The sequence below is a fragment of the Equus quagga genome, chromosome 4, assembly GCF_021613505.1.
Source record: "Equus quagga isolate Etosha38 chromosome 4, UCLA_HA_Equagga_1.0, whole genome shotgun sequence".
In the NCBI taxonomy this organism is placed as follows: domain Eukaryota; kingdom Metazoa; phylum Chordata; class Mammalia; order Perissodactyla; family Equidae; genus Equus; species Equus quagga.
This window is the reverse complement of record NC_060270.1, coordinates 86,684,420-86,708,042: the sequence shown is the minus strand read 5'-3', so window position 1 is coordinate 86,708,042 and position 23,623 is coordinate 86,684,420. Positions and strand designations below refer to the sequence as shown.

The following is a 23,623-nucleotide window of genomic DNA, read 5'->3' as shown; positions in this document are numbered from 1 at the left end:
ATAGAAGAGGATACTTTGATCGTAAGATGTGGGTTTTATGTATATGAATATAAATGATGTTAATAATAACTGAAATTGTTTCTACAGTGAAATTTCTCAGAACATTACAAGACCAAGTCAAACCAGATTTTCAGAAAAGCAAACTTTTGTTAGTGATTTGGGGCACTAGAATGTTACGTGTTTGTGGGGGTTTTTTTGAGGAGAAAGTATTCTCTCATTTTCGAGAATGAACACCTATTACATTTATTCCTGAATCAAAATCTTGCTAGAATAAACAAAATAGCTTCTATTTAGTCTAATTTCGTTGTATGCTAATATTGTCCTACATTCACATTACATAAAACACTATTTAACTCTGCAAGGTGAGTAGCTTGGGCAAATTTTTGGTGCCTCAGTGCCCCCTCAGAGTTCCTCCTTAGGCCCTCATCCACTCACTCCACCTCAGCTGACCCTGTAGGTAACCAGCCCTGCTTGGGCCCAAATGGTCCCACTTCCTGAGGATAATCAGTCATCTTCTTGGAAAGCAAGGCCCTCCTTCCTGGCTGCCAGAGCACAGACAGGCTTTCGGCTGCCCGAACACTTCCAGATTTGGAGGAAATGCCACTTTACAGGGTGTAGGATCTGGCTTCTGAGGAGCTGCCCAAGGGTGTGCCCAGGGTTTCTATGATGTCAGCAGTGAAGACCCTGGGTGGTGAACTTTAACCAGAAGGAAGCAAGAAATGGAAAGAAACATGGCAGACAAATTCCTTCTCCTTCTTCCATCCCTCCCTGCCACAGACTGCTTCCTGATTTCTCCAGACAGTCTATTTGCAGCTTCTCTCCAAGTCAAGTAGTGCACCTGCCTGGGGATCTTCTGTGTCTCTTTGAGCCTCACTGTAGAGTGGTAGCCAGTACGGTAACACATCTCCTCCACTACTTCTCATCATTTCCTGCCCCACTCCCTTTATTCTTCACTCTCTGTGTCCTGGATTCATGCCTCCCAAGTAAAGTGCAGATGCTTAATTTGGGCTTTGTCCTCTAAGAAGTCAGGGTCAGACAATTGATGTTACTCTCCTTGTGGCAAAGATGGATAGCTCTCCACCAAAATGTGTGCTGGGCTCCCGCTTCAGGAGTCTAGAGTTGCCACTGGGAATTAGCTGGCTCACCGGAGACTCCATTTCTCCCCCAGCTTCCTTTGCATCAACATGTGGCCACATTACTCATTCTCATCTCTGCAACGTGGGCAAGAACCATGTGAGACACTTCTGGGCTTATGGCTGTTAAAAGAGCTTGCAGACCTTCCTATGCTCTCTTTAACTTTCCCTTATCTGCCACCAGGGGATGGCAGAACCAAAAGATGGGAGAAGCACTGTGGAACAGAAAGCTGGCCAGGAATATCTGTTTTACACTGTGGTACGAGTAAGAAATGAAATTCTGCAGAAATTTTGTATTGTATTTGAACAGCAGGGAGTGTTCTCCTACCTGACAAATCTTTATATTACTGTTAAGAAAACTAAGACAGGGGTTTTACGTATACTGCCGTTAAGTGGCCATTTGGGCATTTGAATTCATTCTATTTGGTTCCAAAGCCTGTTCTCTTAATCACTATACTCTATTGCTTTATGTAGTAATAATAAACATAATTAAGATTTATTATTTTTGCTATGTGCCAGGTGTGTTACATCAATTTTCTCACATAATTCTCACAATAGCTCTGTGAAGTAGGTTCTCTCATTAACCCCATACTTTAGTCAAGAAGCCAAGGATTATAGCAACAAACAAAATGTGATCCTGGGATTCCTAACCCAGGTGGTCTGACTTGGGAGCCCCTATTTCTACCTAATATGGTACACTGTTTCCCAGAGCATTTCAATTTACTAGTGAATTTTTGAGAAAGACTAAATACATATATTCAGCAAATTAAAAAGTGCGCTGTGGAGTAAAAGTCCATTTTATCTCAGAGAAAACGCAAGCTCTAAATCAGATGCATTACATTGACCAAAATGATAAACCACAGAGAGTCAAACTTCATAATTAAAATAGTTTTCTGAGAGAGCCTAAGGTGAGGTTTATTGGACAGTAAGCTATTATCCATTTATAAAGCATCCTATCAATTTCATAGATTTTTGTGGTTATTAAAAATTATGTAAGATACAGAATTTATTGTGGTTAATGGCCAAATCTTGAGAAAATTATAACCAGAGAACATGGCTTCATTTATAGTAATATCGATCACTTGATTTCATTTTTTTCCTTACAAAGTTTACGTTAATAAAATACTAGAATTCAGTTTCCCTTTTTTTCTTTCTTTCTTTCTTTCCATCTTCACCTACCATCCTCCAGATTTGGGGATCTTTTTTAATAATAATTTTTAAATATACAATGAGGCCATATGAGAATATAATCTATGGCTATACTCATAAACTGCCTTAGTGATCACCATGCTGACTTTGCCAGAGCTCTATCATTATGAAATGAAAATATGAAACAGAGATTTCAAATGCCTTCATTAGGCTGAGGTTGGTGCATCTATCATTTGTCCCTCCATTTCTTATGATCTTTTTGAGCAGGGATCTGAATAAGGGCTCAATACTCACATTACGAAGATAAAATCATTCCATATTCATTTTGCACAGAATACTCAATAATTCATGAATAGCTTTCTGATTGAAACTATTTTCATCTTTTTGCTAAATCACATCATTTTACTCCCATAAACAAGTGCATTTTGTTATTAAAGTCGTACTACAGTGACTGAGCATCAGATGTATTGCATTATTTAATTAATGCTTGTGTTCATTATTTGCACTGGAAGTAAACAATATTAAAAAAGTAAACAAATTATTTTAATGAGACCTTTTACTCTTTTTCTTGCTTTCAAGGTTATGGTTGAATGGGTGGTTTGAAAAAGTTAATAGTCTATTGAATGCCTGGGAAAAGTTTTCTGTCATTACAAGTAAAATTTGCCAGTGTTTACCTCTACTAAAAGTATGAGTACTATAATGTAATGTGAAAAACATGAAAGTAGCAGAAAAAAGAAGTTACATACGTAATCAGTATGTAGGCTTCATAAAGAATATACTGGCTTTAGAACTATATGATTTTAGGGGAGAAATAGTCCTTGAAATGTTTAGAAAGCTTCTGAATTTATGTCAAAAGTGACGCTAAGTTTTCTGAGCACACTGTGATAAATATAACAGAAACAGCTGATAGATGAGAATAAGGCCCATTTGGTCTGAATTTTGGTGGATATGAAGACAAGAGAAATTTCTTAAACCAGAAATAGATTTTTCACAGTGTTAGTAGGGGGCTACACTGAACATAGGTTCTGGAGTCCCATGAAAACACTTCCAGGTTTGCTACTGGGGGCTCACTCGTGCTGATACACCCACTTTCTTGGGAGAGCACATTTTTAGTTCTCCTTAGATGAATTGGCCTGCTTTCTTTCTTTGCACTCAGACTACTTTAGAAATGATCATTCTGTTAAAAGGTCAAAGACGTGAGAATACTAAAATATTTTCTGAGTGAAATGATACCCTCTGATTTACTATAGGCATTGGCCATAATAATGGCAACGTTAGCTGTTTTGCTATTTTCTTTGTCAATAAGAGCACAAGGCTTCTATCGCTCCTGTATTTCCATAGATTTTTAGAATACATTTCTCAGGTAATATCACAAGTCCTATCTTCTTTTTATTAAAAGTAGAAATAAATATGTTAATTCCCCAAACCTGTCTCTGAAAATTCTGAATCTCTCTTAATTTGAGGATATTTAGTATATACAAAGGGCTCCATAGTGCCTACAGAATGAGTCATCTCTTCTCACAGTTCTATTCAAGGTCTTTCAGAGCTGGTTCCACACTGACTTTCTAACCAAATTAGAGTGCTTCCTGTTCTGCACTGCTATCCTCAACTTATTTTGAGGCAATCTTTCACTGGCAGTGCATCCAGGCAACTTGTAGAAGAAACACAAAATAGTCTAGACTGGGGCATATCCACCTTAGGCCACAGGGAACCTCTAAAAGCATTTCAAGGGCAACAATTAGCACACAGAGCAAGGGGCAAGGAAAGAGATCAATACATATCTATAAAATAAATAAATTAATTAAAGAATTATTTCTCATATTTGATCATTGCTTATTCCCTTATTTCTTCATAAAATATCTTTGTCCCCCCAATTCTGCATTGAAATCCTACTCATCCTTCAAAAGCATGCTCAAATATCACTTTCTGTATGGATATATTTAGACTCCTTTCCAGCTGGAAGCAATCTTTCTCTCCTCTGAGTTACCATAAAACTAACCCATGTTTCTGTTCAGGCCATTTTGGAGCAACTATCAATGTTCATTTTTTACTATAATTACTTGACTTATGAGCATGATTTCTATTTGTTTCTAGACCCTCAGGGAAAGATCTGAGTCTGACTAATTTTTATATCTTTCATAACACCTAGCATAGTGGCTTAAACATCGAGGACACTCAGTGATATTTGCAGAATAAACAAATGGGGAGATACACAGGCTGAGCATTTCCTGGAACAACAGTTTCCCTGGAAAAGGACTACCAGTACCCGTAGCTAGATCTACTGTTCCCCAGCATGTTTTCTTATATTTTTTGACACTTTCGTCATGTTTTATTGTAATAAATCTGCATATGATTCTGTCTCGTCTACCAGACTATAAGCACCTTGAGAGCAGGGATCATATATGATACATATGGATATCTCTAGGGTTTAAAAACACATTGTTAGGCGTTGTTAATCATTTGTAGAATAAATAAATGAATGGGTGCTCCAAATTACAGAGCTTCTTCCCCATGAGGGAATCCATCAATAGCTTTTGTTAACCAGGAATGCAAACTTGCCACATCTCTTGGCTAGAGTCAGGTGTTTACTCTAAACCAAGCATAAGCTCTAAAATCACAAAGCACAGCAGGTATCTAGGAGGCAAGTTGCAATTGAAATGCTGGAGCCAACTGAAATGCCTACTGATACAAAAATAGGCAAGTGTACTTAAAAAATGAAAAGACTGTGAGTCACCTCAGAGGATAAATGAAACTGACAACTCTTGTTTCTTTATAATTTCTCTAGCACTAGATGAAACAAATAATAATGCAGTGGCTTGTGAGGCAAAAGTGTTTGCCCTTGGACTAAGTGAGATGAGGCCATGATCCAAGAAGAATCAGCTTCCTCTCTTACCCTTTCCCCATGATAAGCCTGGTCCTTTTAAGACAAGTAGCACCAGAGTCACACTGCTGCTCAGTATGTATTTGTTAAAAGAATACACATGATAGATTATCTAGGGTGAAGATGTCTGGAGAATACTGACACACCTTATTAAAGATTTGCTTCTGGTTGCAAATATCAACCCATGGCATGCTTCTCATTTCTTTTATTTTATCTTGTCTTCCAACCAAACTAAAATATTCACTTCTCTTTTTAGCACACAGACCTTACCCCTTCTCAGTTTCATGCCATTGTTCATATTTTTTACTCCACTGGAATTCCCTGCCCACAATTCTCCACATATTGAAATTATAACCATCCTTCAAGGCTCAATTCAAATCTTTCACAGATGTGAGCTCTCCCTCCTTTAAATCTCAAAAAAAAAAAAAAATCATCTAAGTTTTTTATTTCATCTCACCCTATTTTTTGGCAGAGATGCTATAAAGCAAAGACTATATCTTGATTATATCTCTATGCCTTATATGTAGCCCTAACGAGCAAGCTGTTCATTGTAGGATTTCAATACATATTCTTATGAAGTCTTTTCCCACCAAGGCTTATATAAATAGCACAAACTTGATTAACCAAATGCATATTTAAATGAAACTGAGGTAGACTGTAATGAGAAGCTATGCTATTTGGATCAACTTTCCCACTGAAAACAATGAAAAGTGCTGGATAAGATATTTCTTTTTAAAATTACCTTAAAAGAATTGAAAGGCTCAAAAGAAAGTGGGAGCTGCCAGGGTAAATATTTTTTGGAGGTGGGAATCTGAACCCAGAGAGGAAAGCTGAATATCAAATCAACATAATTGTACTTTGCCTGAGGGCATTTGTTTATACGACACATTTAAACTTTGGTCAATCTACCTCACAGAATAATGGAAAAGGTGCTGCCTGAGGTCTTATGAAAGGATAAAGGAGAACACATATTAAACTTGTTGCCTTTCTCCAATCCCAAGGGATTATAAAGAAGACTGCCTTTGTAGATGAGCAATGTAAGAGAGAACAAAAAGGAAGAGTGAAGAATAATTCTGTCCCTGATTAGTTGTAGCATAGCTATAGACATCCTTCTATGTACACATAATCTGAGAATTCCAGACTATTAATTTAGATTAAGCTAATTAGTCCCTGGGAGTGTCCCAAACCCTTTGAGAAAAGTGCAAAACACTCTGGAGTAGGACACATTTATCTTAGACTTCAGAGAACCTCCCATGATAATATTTCAATAGCAATGATTAGCACGCAGTCAAAGATAACCAGACACACAAGGAAACAAAGCAAAGCAACATGAGTGAGAACCAGCAGAAACAGACTGACACAGACTTCAAATGTTAAAATCACAAGACACAAAATATAAAACAACTATGCCTTCTAATTTTAACAAAATAAAAGAGAGTCTTGAAAATATCTTCAAGAAACAACTATAACAAATGACATAGTAAATTTTAAAAAAGAAACAAACCTCTAGAGTTGAAAATTACAATAATGGAAATAAAAACAATGTTTTTATTTAAACAAAGGAGTATTGAATTAAAGAATTAGAATAAGAATCAAGAGAAATTATTTGGAATGCAGTTTGGAAAGATAAAATGATAGAAAAGAGAAGAGTGTAAAACATATGGAAGGTAGAGTAAGAAAAGTTAATATAGATTTAACTGGAAGCTTAGAAGAAAATAAGAGAGAATATGAAAGAAGCTACATTTGAAAAGAAAATACCTTGGAATTTTCTAAAATATATTCATGACAGTTATAAACAATTTCAAGATGCTCAACAATTCAGGAAGGAAAAAGTAAAAGAAATTGATATCTGGATGCATCATGGTGAAACTGTGGGGAAACAATGGTCATGAGAAAAATAAAATGAGCATTCAGAGAACAGCAGTTAGACTAACGGGTAACTTCTTGATCGCAATAATGGATGACAGAGAACAGTGGAATAATATCTTTGATGTACTGAAAGAAAATAACTGCCAACTCAAAATTCTATATCCAGAGAGAATATGTATTTCCAGAATGAGGGAGAAATAGATACATTTTGAAACAAGCAGACACTGAGACAGATTGTCACCACAAGACTCTTACTACAGGAATTTCTCAGAATATACTTCAAACAGAAGGAAAATGATCCTAGAAGGAAGGTCTAAGATGCAGGAAGAAATAAATAGTAAAGAACAGGGCAAATATTTGGCAAATGTAAATCAACATTGACTCTATAAAAGAGGATAAATAATGTCTGGTTGTGTTACAGAAAAATGAAAAGAAAGAATTAAAATACCAGACAACAATAGCATATACATTGGGAAGAGGATAAATGGATTAAAAATATCCTAAGGTAATATTTTGGAAGAGGGTAAAGGATTTGATTAGCTTTAGTCTTTGATGAGTATCAATGTAATCCTAGGGAAGCCACTAACAGAACAGAAAGTATATCACTCCCAAACCAGCAGAGAAAATATGAAATGATAAAAAAAAAGAAAAGGAGGAAAAAACAAGAAATATTTAGAGAAAGAAACATTCCATTTCTATAAATGCAAAACCAGACAAAGTAAACTATATTTTTTAAGGATTATAGCTATAGGTGGGAAAATAATAAAAGGCAATAAAATAATGACTAAAATGCAATTTAACTCTGTGGCAAGAGAAAAGGCTGTGATGACATAGGGACAGATGGCAGGGGGTGGGGCTTTTGGAGGGCTGGCAGGGTCTCCCTTGACCTGGGTGGTAACTATGGAGGAGTTTGATCAGTAACTGTTAAAATATACATATGTTTTGTAAATTTTACTTAAAAATGGTTTCTGCACTATTTTCGAATGACAACATTTAAAAATTTTAAAGTGAGTTACAAATCAGAATACATAAAAAATCTATGAGAATATGAACACTATCCTTTCCTTTATCATCCGGGAAATTCAGATCTAGAACACCAGTGGTTTTCAAAGGCTCCTCCTCACAGGAGGGCCAGCCAGTCTGGACCAAACTTTCTCTGGTTTGAGGTGGAGGGAACAAAACAGAGACGATGTTTGTGGACATAGAAGGAAGACAGTTTCCTGTTTTGATAAAGACTGGCTTGCATTCTGAAGTTTTATCTCACCCAGATTTGGGGTATTTTACAACTTCCTTTCTGTTAGGAAGTGACAGTGGTAGTAGGTGGTAGGTTACTTTTTAATGTCCCCATTAAAAAGAAAAACAGAATATGTTGGTCCTCTTTTTCTTTTAAGGAGGTCAACGATGACCCAGAGCCCATGAGTCTCTAATTTACATTCTGTGTCTACTCTCAGAGGGAGGCTGCTTTTGATAACAATGTGAGTTGGTTATGAACCGAAAGAACTTCAGTGAGAAGGAAAGATAGCCCAGCCTAGAATGTGGGACCAGGCACAACGTCTTGTGACATGCTGTATTAAACGTGAAAGCCCTAAGAGTATGAGCCAATGGAGGAAGATGAGGGCCCCCGGAAAATAGACGTGGACACGCAGGAGGTTGCATCTAGAGCCCCAAGTAGATGATGGCTTCATTTTCAGAATTATTCAGCGTTCAGACATGAGATTTATGCTACCTATGGATACATATTTCTCTTTTTTGGAGGCCATAGGTGCTGTTGCTATTCCTTGAATTCATATGTTTTCTCTTCTATACATATCTGAATCAATTCAAGAGCAAAACTAATATAGTGGAATAATATATTATACTCCATATTATGCACTATAGAATATAATATATTTATATATTTTAGTAGAGTATATAGAATATAATAATTATTTTACAACTGCTATATACCTTTTTTTAATTAACTAATTTCATCCCTTACTAATTTTATTGATGCATATCACTATCCTCCCATTTCACAGATAAAGATTTTGAAGCTCAAAGAAGTTAAGTAACTTTGTCAGCTCCTAAGTGGCAAAACTAGAATGAAGTCCCCTGTGGTTGAACTTCAACGTCAAGCTCTTAGCTACTCTGCTGCTTTGTCTCACCACTGCATTAACATTCAAAGATCATTCCTATAAAGATTAAAATGCCATTTACTCTTTTAAAGCACATTCTGCACTCACTCAGGCAGTTTTTACTGACCCCTTGGAGGAAGGCACAGACTTTTTCCCAGAAGCACAATGAACAATACCAGGACATGTTTAAGGGGGTACAAGGGGAATTCAGAAAGTCGAGCATAAATCTCTTTCAAAATAAAACCACAGCATCTTTAATCAAGGCCTGGCAATCATCGTATCGTTTCCCTAAGACTGGTATTGGTAAATGTGGGCTATCCCACTAGGCCTTTAATACTTGGTTGGAAATGTATCCAAGAAGTTGACTAGCAAGACAATTCATGCAGTACAAACATGAATCTGTAATTCTCTTCCCCATTACCACAAAACACAGCTAGTTCCTGCCCTGAATTCACTTTGAAGACAATGAGTGCCTGGGAGAAACCATAAGAGCATTGAAAATAAGGCCAGAAGTAATAAATAGGGACTGCCAAAAAAATGGTAATGAATTTCTTCTAAAAGTAAAATCTATTGTCAATTTCCAATTCTGAAGATTGAATGGGAGGCATGGGTTAGTGAGCTGACTTGCAGGGTTTGCCTGCAATCTAAAGGGAGTTTTCTTTCACCTGTACAAAATTAAGCAGCCGATAAATATATCTCCCAGTAAGAGGAGATTAAAATAATAAAAATAAAAATAAACCAAATGCTTCAATTTGGGATCTAATTTCTCCCATTATCCCAGCACATTCACATAAACTCTGCTCCAATGGAATTCTTCTCACCCAGCAGGATGAAGATCATCTTCTCAGCAGCCAAACTCAGCAAGGCAGGCGACTTTCCTCCCTTCCTGACTTCCCCTCTTAGAACTCATTCAAAGGGAAGACAAAGAACCAGTGAGTGGAGGGGAGTTTTTTCATGCCTGGCCCTTAGGGGTACTTTATTTTTCTTAAAAAGATTATCTCAATCTTCCTGTAGCCAAACAATAAAAACAAAACAAAACCCTAAAACGAATTTCAGAGGCAGTTTAAATTAAAAATACAAAGGACTGAGATATATTTTTAATTCATTCATAATTAGTTTACAGATTGGACCGCACAGAGACTCCAAAATCAGAAAGCCACTTGGGGATAAAGGCTATTGCAATTATCAGGAGCAAGCCAAATGCTACCTTTTGTTCTTACTAAAATCTTCTCCTTTAAAAAACATCTCCTAGCAAATGATTTTCTATTTCTTATTTAAAGAGGATTACATAGCAAACGCGACTAGTGGCTGGAAAGCAAAGAACTTTCCATCGTTTTATTACCTGCCAAATACAAATTAGTTCATTGTGGTTAACTCCTGCCAGGCGACCCCCTTCTCTGCCGCCCATCAGGCCAATGGGGTATGGCAGGTTGGTTCCTGCCCGAGTCCTTCCTAATCAGGAGGCTGTCAGATATGCTGCCTGCCCACTGTCTCCTATATCATGCGGCAGCTCTGGTGTTTGGGCAGCAAGGTTTTGAGCTTGAATTGCCCCAGTAACTAGCTCCAAATTGCTCCTACTTACTATCAATGTCAAATCTCTGTGGGCATATGTGAGGCCCTCCTCCAGGTACAATAAAGAAACCCTACAAATTTCACTTTGTAATAACCATAAGATACAGAAATTGTATTAGCTCCATTAGATGGAGTCATAGAAATATTTGGAAAGGTTAGCTGGATATAGTGAATGTCACAGTTAGACTAAGATAAAAAATCACTTTGTTAACTTAGAGTGTTTCCTCATTGGTAACATCCTATATTAAGGTGCCATTTATAAACCGTTTATTATTATTTATTAATGTGTGAAGCACTTTATCGCCGGCTAGATAACAACTTAAATTCATGTATTAAAGATGCACATACATGGTTTAATACGATTTACATCTCATAATATTCTTTAAAACAGCTTCCCATAGTCTCATCTGTTAAGCATTTATTACTAATGCATTTTATAACATACGTTATAATACATTATTTGAGCAAGTAGCTGCATTTAGTGATCATTTCATAAATAAGAATAAAGCACTTAGAAATGGCACCTTAATTTAAAGCGTTACCTTCCCATTACTAGATAGCCGCTCGCCGTTCATCTCGTTTTGTGATCATTCTCCAAATGCACCACTTAATAAAACAGGCACTAAGTTCTCTTTTCCCTTCATCTGCTTAAAAGTTTATTGAGTCCGTTCCTCCATCTGCTTTCAGATGTTCGTGGCTTGGAGGCTGCAGTGTGATTTCTGACAAAACCAAACTTTTAATTCCATAATATTTCTTCAAAGGTGATAACAGTAGAAACAAAGAACTACCCACCATATTAGACAGAGCCTGTTGCTTGGATTCTTTGTAAAATTCAATTGTTCGACTAGAAAGAACAATCCAGGAAGTAGACCAGTTTTTCCTTAGGGGAGAAAAAAAGAGGAAAACAGCATTATCACTTGATTAAGTCATTTATGGATATCACATGAGCAACATTTGGAATGAGTAGAGACCATATTTTTAACTAGAATTCCTAAAAGTCTTTTCTTTATTGAAACCTATAGGTGGTGTGGAATTTGGGTAATAATAAAGACATTCTGTAATTTTTAAAGATCATGGCATTTATAGTAAAATGTTCTCAATTTGTACATCCTCCCAAAGTCTTTTTCATCTACTAAAAATCCAATTTTTGTGTATCCATGGCCCCATTCCATAAAAAGTCTATGTTTCTACAGCAAGCCAAAAATAGCAGAGTGTAAATAGGCATCAAAACCCCTTCCTTCATTGTTACTGCTCTTCATTGGTTTAGTAGATTTCAGAGTCTGAAAAATTAACCAGCTAATGTGTCACTGCCTAGTTGAAAATATTTTTTAATGTTGAATCTCACTAGAAATCAAAGAAATGCAAATAAAAAGAGTGAAACGCTTTTCCCCTCTTTGCCAACCAAATTGGCAAGAATTAAAAGGACTAATACAACCAAGGGCTATTGAGGGTGTGGAGAAATGGATTCTCTCACACAATTTTGGTGGGAGTGTAAACTAACACATGTTGTCTGGAGTGAATTTGATAATATGTTTTTTAAAAATCTTTAAAAATGTGTATATCTTTTGACTAAACAAGCCCATTTCATAAATTTAAATTTCTCTTAAATTATCTCGTAAGTTGTTAAAGTTGTGTGCACAAGTATGAAATGCACCATTATTTCTTAATTATGCACCTAAAATATCAAAAAATAAGAGATTGGTTATGTAAATTGTACAGAATAGATTCATATAATGGAATAATGAACCCTATGCTGCAGAAAAATACTGATATAGGAAGATTTTAATGCAGACTATGATACAATACGTAGTTCATAACACCAGGCTATGTTATTTACTTAAGGCTGTCCTCACCCATCCCAGCCCCTTCTAATTATTAATTCTCATTCATCGGAAGTTCAAATATTACATCCTCAACTGTGCCTTCCATGACTTCCTTGCATAGCATTTATGATAAATTAGAAAATAATTTTTGTAAATTTCACCTCTATCTCCCCGATTTAAAAAAAAAAAACCCAAAATGATAGAAAATATTTCATATTTGGAGATATCCCCAAGCGCCTAGGACAGTGCCCTGGAAGAGTAGGTAGTAAATATATATTTATTGAATCAATGATTGAACTTAGGTATGGAAAAGAAAAGCCGGGTATAACAATGAAATCAAGTGGTGAAATCACAGCTTTCAATTTTCCTTTGTATTTCTTGATGTTTATCAAATTTCCTGCATTATGGGGCCAGCCGGCTGGCGCGGAGGTTAAGTGCGCACGTTCTGCTTCGGCGGCCCGGGGTTCTCCAGTTCGGATCCCAGGTGGGGACATGGCACCGCTTGGCACGCCACACTGTGGTAGGCATTCCACATATAAAGTAGAGGAAGATGGGCATGGATGTTAGCTCAGGGCCAGTCTTCCTTATCAAAAAAAGAGGAGGATTGGAAGCAGTAAGCTCAGGGCTAATCTTCCCCCCCAAAAAAAAAAAATTTCCTGCATGAAACATGTATCACTTCGGTAATTATATGTGTGTATTCATGTCATGAAGGATGTCCTTTTTTAGATGGTGAAACATTAAGGAGATTAATATACATAAGTTTCTATCCATTATGTCACATTGCTGCAGTTTGCTTTAGTTTAACACTCATTTCAAAACTGCTAAGCTCATTTTACTAAAGTAGTAAAAAAAAAGTTTACAGAAAGACTGTATTCAGGTCAGTAGAAAACTAAACAAAAATATGTTTCAAATGACCATTCGTGATCTTTGTGTCATTTACTGCCCCTTGCCTCTTAGAATGTCGGGCCTTGATTGAAAGGACAGCTTTGACGAAGTGAAGTTAACCTTTACGGCACGATTAGCTTGCTCTTGCACACCTGAAGTTTTCTTAAGTCTTCACCGTTGTGTTAAAAAAAAAAAAAACCAACACAACAAACAGAGACAAAACAAACACGGTTTGCATTTTTCAACATGCGAACATGAATACTATGCTCTTGGACCCACTAATCTTCAAATGAAGAGTCACTTTTTCAATCAAATGATGAAAAAGATGAGGGGAAAAAAACCAGAAAGAAAGCCACAGAGCTTTTCCCCGTTCGCCCTAGTGCCCTTTTCTCCTTTTAGGTACCAGCAGCAGCAAGGTGAATTGGAGCAGCCGTAGCTTTCTCTTTATGTGGATCATCATATTAGACGGCCCCAGACAGACAAAAGGGAAACAGTGGAAGGACTGACTGCTGGTCTAGACTGGGCATCTTTTATCGCCACCGCTTATTTGACGGTATATGATTAGGAAGTATGGAGCGTCCTCAGACATGACAGAACCCGTATTTAACATGCCTATTCCATTTCCCACTATGGTTTTCTCTCCCGGCAGGGAGATACTATTCCTTTTTTGCTTCCTCTCTATATCAAGCTCTTGATAAATGGTTCTGATTTGAATCTGTTTCAGATGTTGATCGTTTATAGAATGTGTTGGCATTACTATCCTCTTCCTTAAACTTGGAACTGGAACTGGTTAGAACTGAAGTTGCATGAAATTCAATTATCTCGTGGTTCTTTCTTAGAACTTTGAACTGCTGTGAAATGTTCCCTGTTAGGTGAATTTGATGAAGAAGCCAAAGAGGGTAAGAACTGTAGGTCTTGGAACCTCAGTGATATAAATTGCTCTGACACTTACTTACAGTGCTATTGCATTTTGAATTTTTAAACTACAAGCAATGTCTTTATGGCATTAGAATAAAAGTGAAGATTTTTCCAATTTGTTTAAAATGATTTCATTTCAAAAAGAAGAATAAAATGCTGTTACCAACCTTTTAGGTCCTCCAATTTCATTTTTTTCCATGATTTCTTTTAAAATAATAATTAGCATAAATTATTTTGAGTACCTAGTATAAGCTTGATTATGTAGTGGAGATTTAGCTTCACAAAAAAATGATGAAGGTACGAACATGTCCATTTACTAATATGGAAAACAAGGTTCAGAGAGTTTAGGTAACTTACTTAAGCCCACATACTTAGACTTAGAGTCAAACTCAGTTTCTCTGACTCCCAAGCCTATAACCGGTCACTAATTTATGTTGGTTTTTTGTAAGGATTAAGCAGTACTTTCTTGGTTAAGGAGACTGTCAATGTCAGATTTTGCCATAGCTTTTTGTCAAAACTCTCAAATTATAAAAGCTAGTGCGTACAGACTGTGGCAAAGTACAAGCCATCTGGGCTCTCTTTTCAACTATGTTACCTGTTGCTGCTTAGGATTGGGTGAAGACCCGCCACTCCTAAGCTCTCTTCTTCCCTTTGAAGTTGCACTGATTTAAAGGAGTCACATGATACAACATTCAACTCCTCATAAGCAGCCAGGAGCAGTGGTGTGCTCCTGATGATGGCACTTCCGTCTTTTTCCTGCTAGGGGATGATTCTGGTCTGTGATGAGCAGATTTATCTGCACTCAGTAGGGAGCATAAAACCAGAAAGTCAATAAAAAGCCTCCAGCCTAGGAGTGGCTGAGAATTCACCTAACAGGAACAACTTTTAACCTTTGGAATCTTCCTCCTTAAACAAAGTACTCTAGAAACTTAACCATTTTCCTTACGATATCTGTCCAGTCCATTCCCCATCTGATGGGTTCAGTGTTGCCTGCGGTTCTCAGGGGATCCATGTAAGAGCTTTCTTGCCCGGTTACTCTAACACAGTGAGCCTTTTGGATGGCATTGTCACCTCTGGACAGAGTGTGAAAAGGCTCCACTGGCAAGATTTTGCCCTGACTTGAACCTTTAATGCTTTCTGTAGGCAACCAAACCCTTACAGGTGACTGTTGTTCAGTACATTGAGAGACAGCTCAGGAAGGGAGTAACTCATGTGAGCACAGAGGGCTTAGCTGGGACGAGTGAGTCTAGCAGTTTCTGTTGAAACTTTTCAAACTGACCTTTCAAGGATGAAGCAGTTTTCAGAATGGAAAGAAAGTCCCTCTACTTCTGTAGCTCCCTCAAAGAGATGGACGCCATCCTTAACCTCTTAGAGCTTTCCTAGTTCTGGGCACAATATCTGCCATTTAGTAGGAGCTTATTAAAAGTTTTTGAGGAAAAGAACATACGGCCTCTCCAATTTCGGGATTTTCCTGGTCTGTGTTTGCTGTTATTCACTAACAAGGACTACAAAAGGCCCCACTTCCTGCATTTCTCTTCCTTGTTTCTCAGTTGCCTAGTGTTTTGATACGTCATTCCTGGCATTTTTAAAAAAACTATCTAATTCCTCTGGTTAAGTATATTTTTCTCTAATTTATAAGTCTAGTGGCAATAGCTGAGCTTTCTCTAGAGGTCTTCCTGACTTCTCAGATGTGTATCAATAATACAGGCTATTATGCATGCATTGGTCCCCACTCTGTGCTGGGTGTGGCACCTGGTATTTTGTGTGTATCAAGTCATTTAATCACTAGGCCAGTCGCAAGTACCTAGTGAGCATCTACCACATGCAGACAATTCCAAGGACTGAATATATAAAGGCAAATAAGAGAGATCTCGAGGAGTTTACCTCTAACTCAGGGGAGACAGGCAGTAAACATGGGAACAAATAAATCCTCCAAACAACACTGGGACGTGGGTGATACCCTCATATTCAGATGAGAAAACTGAAGCTTAGTCAGGCTGCCTCCTACCCACAGACATAAAAATCATAAAGATGGGATTCAGGTCATGTCTCCTGGACTTGAAGGCCATGCTTATTCTGCTGTATCAATTGTCTCTAGAGCAGGGGGCGTGCAGCTCTCCCTTAGTCTTAGTGAGCATGTCTATGGAGGGCTCCATGATAGGCTCTGAGAGAGGAAGACACACGACTGTTGTCAAAGAAGTGTTTGAATGTCTTTCTCCTTGGAGGAGGGCACTTCTTAGCTTGACTTGGGCTGTTCTGCCATGCTCAGTTGCAAGCCCTTTCATCCCTACCTTCCCTCAATGGTCAGCAGGTAAATTCATCCATCAATGGGAGCCAATTAATCCTCAGTATTTCACCATCTTAACTTTGAGGGCATTCTTTTCTAGTTTTCCACACAGAGAGATAAAAACCAAGCTGTTGGATAGACTTGAGGGTTAAGTAAGACATATAGGTCAGGAAATATCCAACTTTATTAAGTCATAGTTTCCAGGAATAGGTGAGACAGTCTCCACACAAATTTACAGGTAACAATCGGTGAGCAATTGATATTGATGCTAGTGATTCAGTGCAGGGAACAGACCCTGGCGCAAGAAATGCAGGTATTTCCTTCAATTTTTGTTTGCCACAGAACAAATCACATCTAAGGGGGAAAAAGAGTCTTAATACAATTAGGAAAGAGGAAGGACTGAATTCTTTTTTTTTTTTTTTTTTGAGGAAGATTAGCTCTGAGCTAACATCTGCCACCAATCTTCCTCTACTTTATATGGGGGACACCTGCCACAGCATGGCTTGACAAGCAGTGCATAGGTCTGCACCCGGGATCAGAACTGCTGAACCCCGGACCGCCAAAGAGGAATGGGTGAACTTCATCACTGCGACACCAGGCCAGCCCCCAGGACTGAATTCTAATAAAGACAATTATTTACAATTTATGAAATTGGTGGGACATTTTCTCCAAGTGAGACACTTCACAGAACTTTCCTAAAACAAATCCTGAGTTGTAGAGGAGGAAATGCAAAAAAATCTCCAAAAAACAAAAAAACTCGAACACAGGCATCAGCTTGGCCAAAAACTCTTTGCATTCTGCAAAATGGACACTGGATGGCAGCACATAATAACAGCAACTTTGTAACTGCTTATCTGAAGGATGCTTGATGGAAAATGGCTATTCATTACCATTATAAGAATCTGTTAACTTGAGCTCAGATTTAACACATTCATTTGCTCTGACATCAAACCCTTATATCCTATCCTCACCTCTCCTATGCCTACTTTAGGTAATGACAGGGAGGCAAACCAAAAAGAAGAAAATATATGTGAGATTACTTTGTAAATTTCAGACTCTCTTTGGGGCACCTGCCTTTGTTGTCTGACTTGGTCACACTGGATTTGACTTGATTCTGCACCAGTGGCGGGAGTGAAAGTGATGGACTTCAGTGTCCCTGACTGATGTAAGGCAAAATCCTGCGGACACTGTTGTATGTGCTGACTCATTCTCAAAATGGTAAGTTAGGAACTTATTTCTTTTCTCTCATATTCTAAGCTTCTTATAATTTGCCACTCCCAAAGGAAGATCATAGAGACACTGAGGTATAAATGCACACATCCTTGTCACTATTGCTAAAAATGTAAAAGCTTTATATATTCAGAGTTTTCAGATGTTGGAAATTACGATAGAGCATTATGATAGAAATCACAAAACGAAAGCAACCTTTTACAATTTAAATTCTGTATTCTGTACTCCAAACTTTCCCTCCAGTCCTCAGTCCTGAACTTAAAAAGAGAGAAAGACAGATTCAGCCTGGAAGAATTTATTCAGATCCTGAGCAGAAAGTGCTAAAGAAAAAATAAGTTCACATTAGGAAGGTACTTTGGTATCATGTTCTAAAGAAAGTCTATTCTGAGTAACCATTGTTAAAAGAAGAAATAAGGAAATAAATAAAACAGAGGTCTAAGAGCTGTAGGCTCTAGGATGAAAACGGGCACCCGTAGACATAACCACTGCACCATCTTTATTCCATTTTCTTCCACACCCTTCTTCTGTCCATCTTTCCCCCACAAGCATTTCTTCCCATGCCCGTGGCAAGAGCAGAGTGGGAAGCGACACGTGATAAAATGTACAGAGCCACAGATAAGATGACAAAGGGGTAGGCCGAAAGTGAGCGATGTAGAGGGAGAGATAAGTGTTCTGAAATAGCGTACATGCTGTCAGGTGCCATTTGTAAACTAAGACATTGAAAATAACTTTTCACTAGGGCCTCAGAGAGCTACAGAGGGGACTTGGCAACTTCACTTTTGGGGATGGAAGTCCCAAAATGAAGGAATTTCTAAACTTCATCAGAGAAGCTAAAGCATATTACTACTAAAAATTAAAGTTGAATGCTGAATGTATTCGGCTTTCAATCCTGTCTGTGTATCACTGGAGACATTTGTAGAACTTCATTTCAAAATAAGGCTAAATTTACGGCCCTTTATGAATGTAAGATATAACCAATGAGTTTTCATTCCTTTCGCCTGCTCTTGTTCACATTCAGAGATAGGTCAAGCTTTCTGTAGAGAGACAGAGAAAAGATATGTAAATGGGAAGCTAAAGAAAAAGGAAAAAAAGGAGGGAGGGGAAACAAAATAAGGACACCAAATATGATATGGAAGACCTGTCATGGATTGATGAGTAGAAAACTTTATAGAGATTAATAAAAAATATTTGTTAGGTGACAATTGAAACCCCTGGTACTGTTGATGGTACAAAATAAAAGGACAGTTTTTGCTCCCTGGTCTCAAATGGCTTCTAGCGAGAGAAAAACTATAAGACATTATTGAAAGAAATCAAAGAAGGCATAAACAAATGGAAAGATATTCCATGCTCATGGATTGGAAGAATAAATACATTTAAAATGTCCATATTACCTAACAATCTACAGATTAAATGCAATTCCAATCAGAATCCCAATGATATTCTTCATGGAAATAGAACAAAGAATCCTAAAATTTATAGGGAATAACAAAGACCCAGAATAGCTAAAGCAATCCTGAGAAAAAAGAACAAAGCTGGAGGCATCACAATCCCTGACTTCAAAATGTACTACAAAGCTATACTAAGCAAAACAGCATGGTACTGGCACAAAACCAGACACACAGATCAATGGAACAGAATTGAAAGCCCAGGAATAAAACCACACATGTATAGACAGCTAATCTTTGACCAAGGAACCAAGAACATACAATGGAGAAAGGAAAGTCCCTTTGATAAACAGTGTTGGGAAAAGTGGACAGACACATGAGAAAGAAAGAAAGTAGACGATCATCTTACACCATACACAAAAATTAACTCAAAATGGATTAAAGACTTGAATGTATGACCTGAAACCATAAAACTGCTAGAAGAAGATATAGGCCATAGACTCTTTGGCATCTCTTTTAGTAGCATCTTTTCGAACACCCTGTCTACTCAAGCACCGGCAACAAAAGAAAAAATAAACAAATGGGGCTGCATCAGACTAAAGAGATTCTGCAAGGCAAGAGAAACCAGGGACAAAATGAAAAGATCACCCACCAACTGCGAGAAATTTCTTGCAAAGCATATATCTGACAAGGGGTTAATTTTCAAAATACGTAGAGAACTCATACAACTCAACAACAAAAAAACAAACATCTTGATCAAAAAATGGGCAGAGGATATGAAGACACATTTTTCCAAATAAGATAAACAGACGGCCAACAGACACATGAAAAGATGTTCAACATCACTAATTATTAGGGAAATGCAAACCAAAACTACACCAAGATATCACCTTACACCTGTTAAAATGCCTATAATTGCCAAGACAAAAATAACAAATGTTGGAGAGGATGTGGAGATAAGAGAACTCTCATATACTCAGGTAGGAATGGAAACTGGTGCAGCCACTACGGAAAACAGTATGGAGATTCCTCAAAAAAATTAGAAATAGAAATACTGTATGGTCCAGCTATCCCATCACTGGGTATTTAACCAAAGAACCTGAAATCGATAATTCAAAGAGATTTATGCATCCCTCTATTCACTGCAACATTATTCACAGTAGCCAAGACATGGAAACAACCCAAGTGCCCATCAATTGATGAATGAATACAGAAGATATAGTATATATATACAATGGAATACTACTCAGCCATTAAAAAAGACCAAAATCATCCCATTTGCAACAATATGGATGAACCTTGAGGGTATTACGTTAAGTGAAATAAGCCAGACAAAGACACACAACGTGATTTTACTCATATGTGGAAGATAAACAAACACATGGATAAAGAGAACAGATTAGTCGTTATCAGAGAGGAAGCAGGCTGGGGAGTGTGCGAAAGGGGTAAAGAGACACATATATATGGTGACAGATAAAAACTAGACTATTGGTAGTGAGCATGATGCAGTCTGCACAGAAATTGATAAATAATAATGCACACTTGAAATTACGCAATGTTATAAACCATTACGGCCTCAATAAAATAATTGAAAAAAAAAGAGAGAAAAAAATAACTAACCTACTTCAAACAGAGGACCAGGCTAAAAATCTGATAGTAACTATACATACAATAAGATTTGAGAGAAAGGAGAAAATGAAACGAGTGACCAAGTTTCTCCATTTGTAAAACTGAAAGTAAGAATACTGCCTATCTTAGACTATTATTTCAGTATTACTGGTAAAGCATTTAGCCAAATGGTTGACAGAGTGAGCATCTATTAATATTGCTTATTAACTCATTAAAATTTATAAAAAGATGTAAAGTGCTTTGATAAATGGGGAAAATGCTGTCAGAAGAAATTTTACAGAAGAAATACAAATTATGGTAACTATTGTACACCATTTCATAGTTATTAAATTATCAATGGGATGAAAACTAGACTACTTTTCAAAGTTATGATTAACCTGACTATTTTGTTGCTAATTACAAAACATACAAACTCCTTGAATGGGTGAGCTACATGGCAACCCATAACAATCATCAAAATTGGTCATGTGATTTAATCAAGTAATCCAGGCTTAGAATTTATCTTAAGAAAATATAAAAGAAAAATTGACAAGCAATAGGAGATTTACTGTAATTGTAACTATTTTAGTATAAAACTGGAATCAATTTGAAAACAAAATAAAAGAGGAGCGTAGAAAAGGTTTGGCATATTCCAGTTCCATCAACGGGGTGGGATATTATATATCTATATCTACTATGTTCAATTTTTAAAGTGTTTATAATAAAAACAAACCCCACAAACAGTAAAAACTAAAATTATGGGTGCCGGATCGGTGGCACAGCGGTTAAACTCGCACGTTCTGCTTCGGAGGCCTGGGGTTCTCCAGTTTGGATCCCGGGTGCGGACATGGCACTGCTTGGCAAGCCATGCTGTGCCAGGCATCCCACATTTAAAGAAGAGGAAGATGGGCACAGATGTTAGTTCAGGGCCAGCCTTTCTCAGCAAAAAGAGGAGGATTGGCAGCAGATGTTAGCTCAGGGCTAATCTTCCTCAAATAAATAAATAAATAAATAAATAAAATTATGGAACAATATGGATCAAATTTAAAGACTTCTGGTCATTGAGGGCTTTCATCAGCAAGGCAATTAGACAGTGGGAGATACGAAATCTCCAAAGCCTAAAGCTGACAAGGTATTACTACCTAGAGTATATTAGGACTTCTCTCAAAAAAAAAAGGCAGAACTCAATAGAAAATAGTTAAAATTTATGCATAGGCAATTCACAGAATTCAGAACCTAACTGACTCTAAATAGATAAAATAATGCTCAACTGAAATCCCAAACAGAGGAATAAAAATAAATGCAACACTGAAGTAATGTTCTATAGCCATCAACCTGCAAAACTGAGGGTTATATAATAGTATGTGCTGCTGAGATTCTCGTTATGGCAAGACAGGATCCCTTCTGCATTGCACAGGGAGTGTGAACTGGTTCACTCACTCAGGAGAAAGTCTGCAGCAGCACTCAGTGGATTTATAAATGTGTGTACCTTACCACCACGCAGTCCTTCACTTCTGGGAATATCCTCCAGAGGGAATTTCTAACAGCTTCATAAGGAGACATACCTGTGTGGTTTATTGCAATGTTGTTTGAGATGGAAGAGTTAGGGACAATTTAAGTGTCCAATCCTGGGAGATTGAGTAAAGTAAAATGTGGTGTATGTGCACAATGGCAAAATGAGTAGCTGCTGAAAGAAATGAACTCATTTTAAATACAGACATAGATATCCAAACACTAAGACTGAACGAAAGTAGTAGGAAACAGAAGGAGGTTTACAACGCAAAAAGTCTTATGCAATTTAGGATACATTCCCATACACACGACTACACACTATTTTCTAGAATGTCACACATATAGCCAAATAAATATGTGGAGAGTGGATCTGTTGAACACACATTCTACAGGGGATTGAAGTGAGGATTAGAGACTGAGAATAATACAAAACCAGCTAGGGATCATGCCTAGAAGGATGATAATATAAGGCCACACACTGAAGAGTACAAACAACTCAATTCTGTACATCTGAGGTTAAAAAAAAAGCAAAACTAAAACTTATATAACTTTAAATGAAAAAAAGCTGAAAGAATGCATAGTGGTATGCAAACTGATTGAAATAACAATAAAATAGAGTACAAACTAATGTTTATATGAATTTAAACTAGAACACAGAAATGGCATGCCAACTGATTAAAGTAACAACAAACAAAACAAATAGAAAATGGTATACACACTGAAACTATGTAAAAATATATTCATATGAGTTGGTTAGGAAAAGAGACTATTCTACTCCTCTGATTTTCTTGACCCACCTTCTAGGAAAAAAATTCATAAGGATGGTTTATGGATGACTCATCGGCAAGGACACTTTATGAAACTACTGTGCTGGGGCATCATCTTGTTTTCTTGAAATTCCTTTTAGGATCCCCTCCTCTTCCTTGTATGAAGCTGGAAGGTAAGAGTGACTACAGCTGTCACTTCCTGTTTCCTATGACGCCCCAGTGAAGGCCTGAAGTGATAACATAGACAAGACCTTGGGACCTTTCTCTGTCCCTTTTTGTCCACATGGCTGGTAAGGTAAGAAAGGGTCTTGACTTATTCATCTGGGGAAGAGTCATCGCTGTCCCGTCCACACTGCTTCCATGAGCTGATATTGCTGGGAGTGAGGTCTAGGGGAAAAGAGGACACTAGGCGGGGCTAGTCAAAGTTAAAGAATCCCTCCTGTTGCCCTTTCAGAACCCAACTTAGGAAGCCAGGTTCTCCTTTGGGGGG

At 37.4% G+C, this 23,623-nt stretch overlaps 1 protein-coding gene across 2 annotated transcripts in view; it reads right to left on the bottom strand.

The window, feature by feature from the left end:
• ARHGAP15 (Rho GTPase activating protein 15) overlaps positions 1 to 23,623 on the bottom strand; it is a 606,459-nt gene that overhangs the window by 495,422 nt on the left and 87,414 nt on the right. For both annotated transcript variants that reach the window (XM_046657907.1, XM_046657908.1), the window contains exon 5: positions 11,511 to 11,598. In XM_046657907.1, coding sequence (XP_046513863.1) covers positions 11,511 to 11,598 — 88 coding nt within the window. The remainder of the gene's footprint in view (positions 1 to 11,510; positions 11,599 to 23,623) is intronic.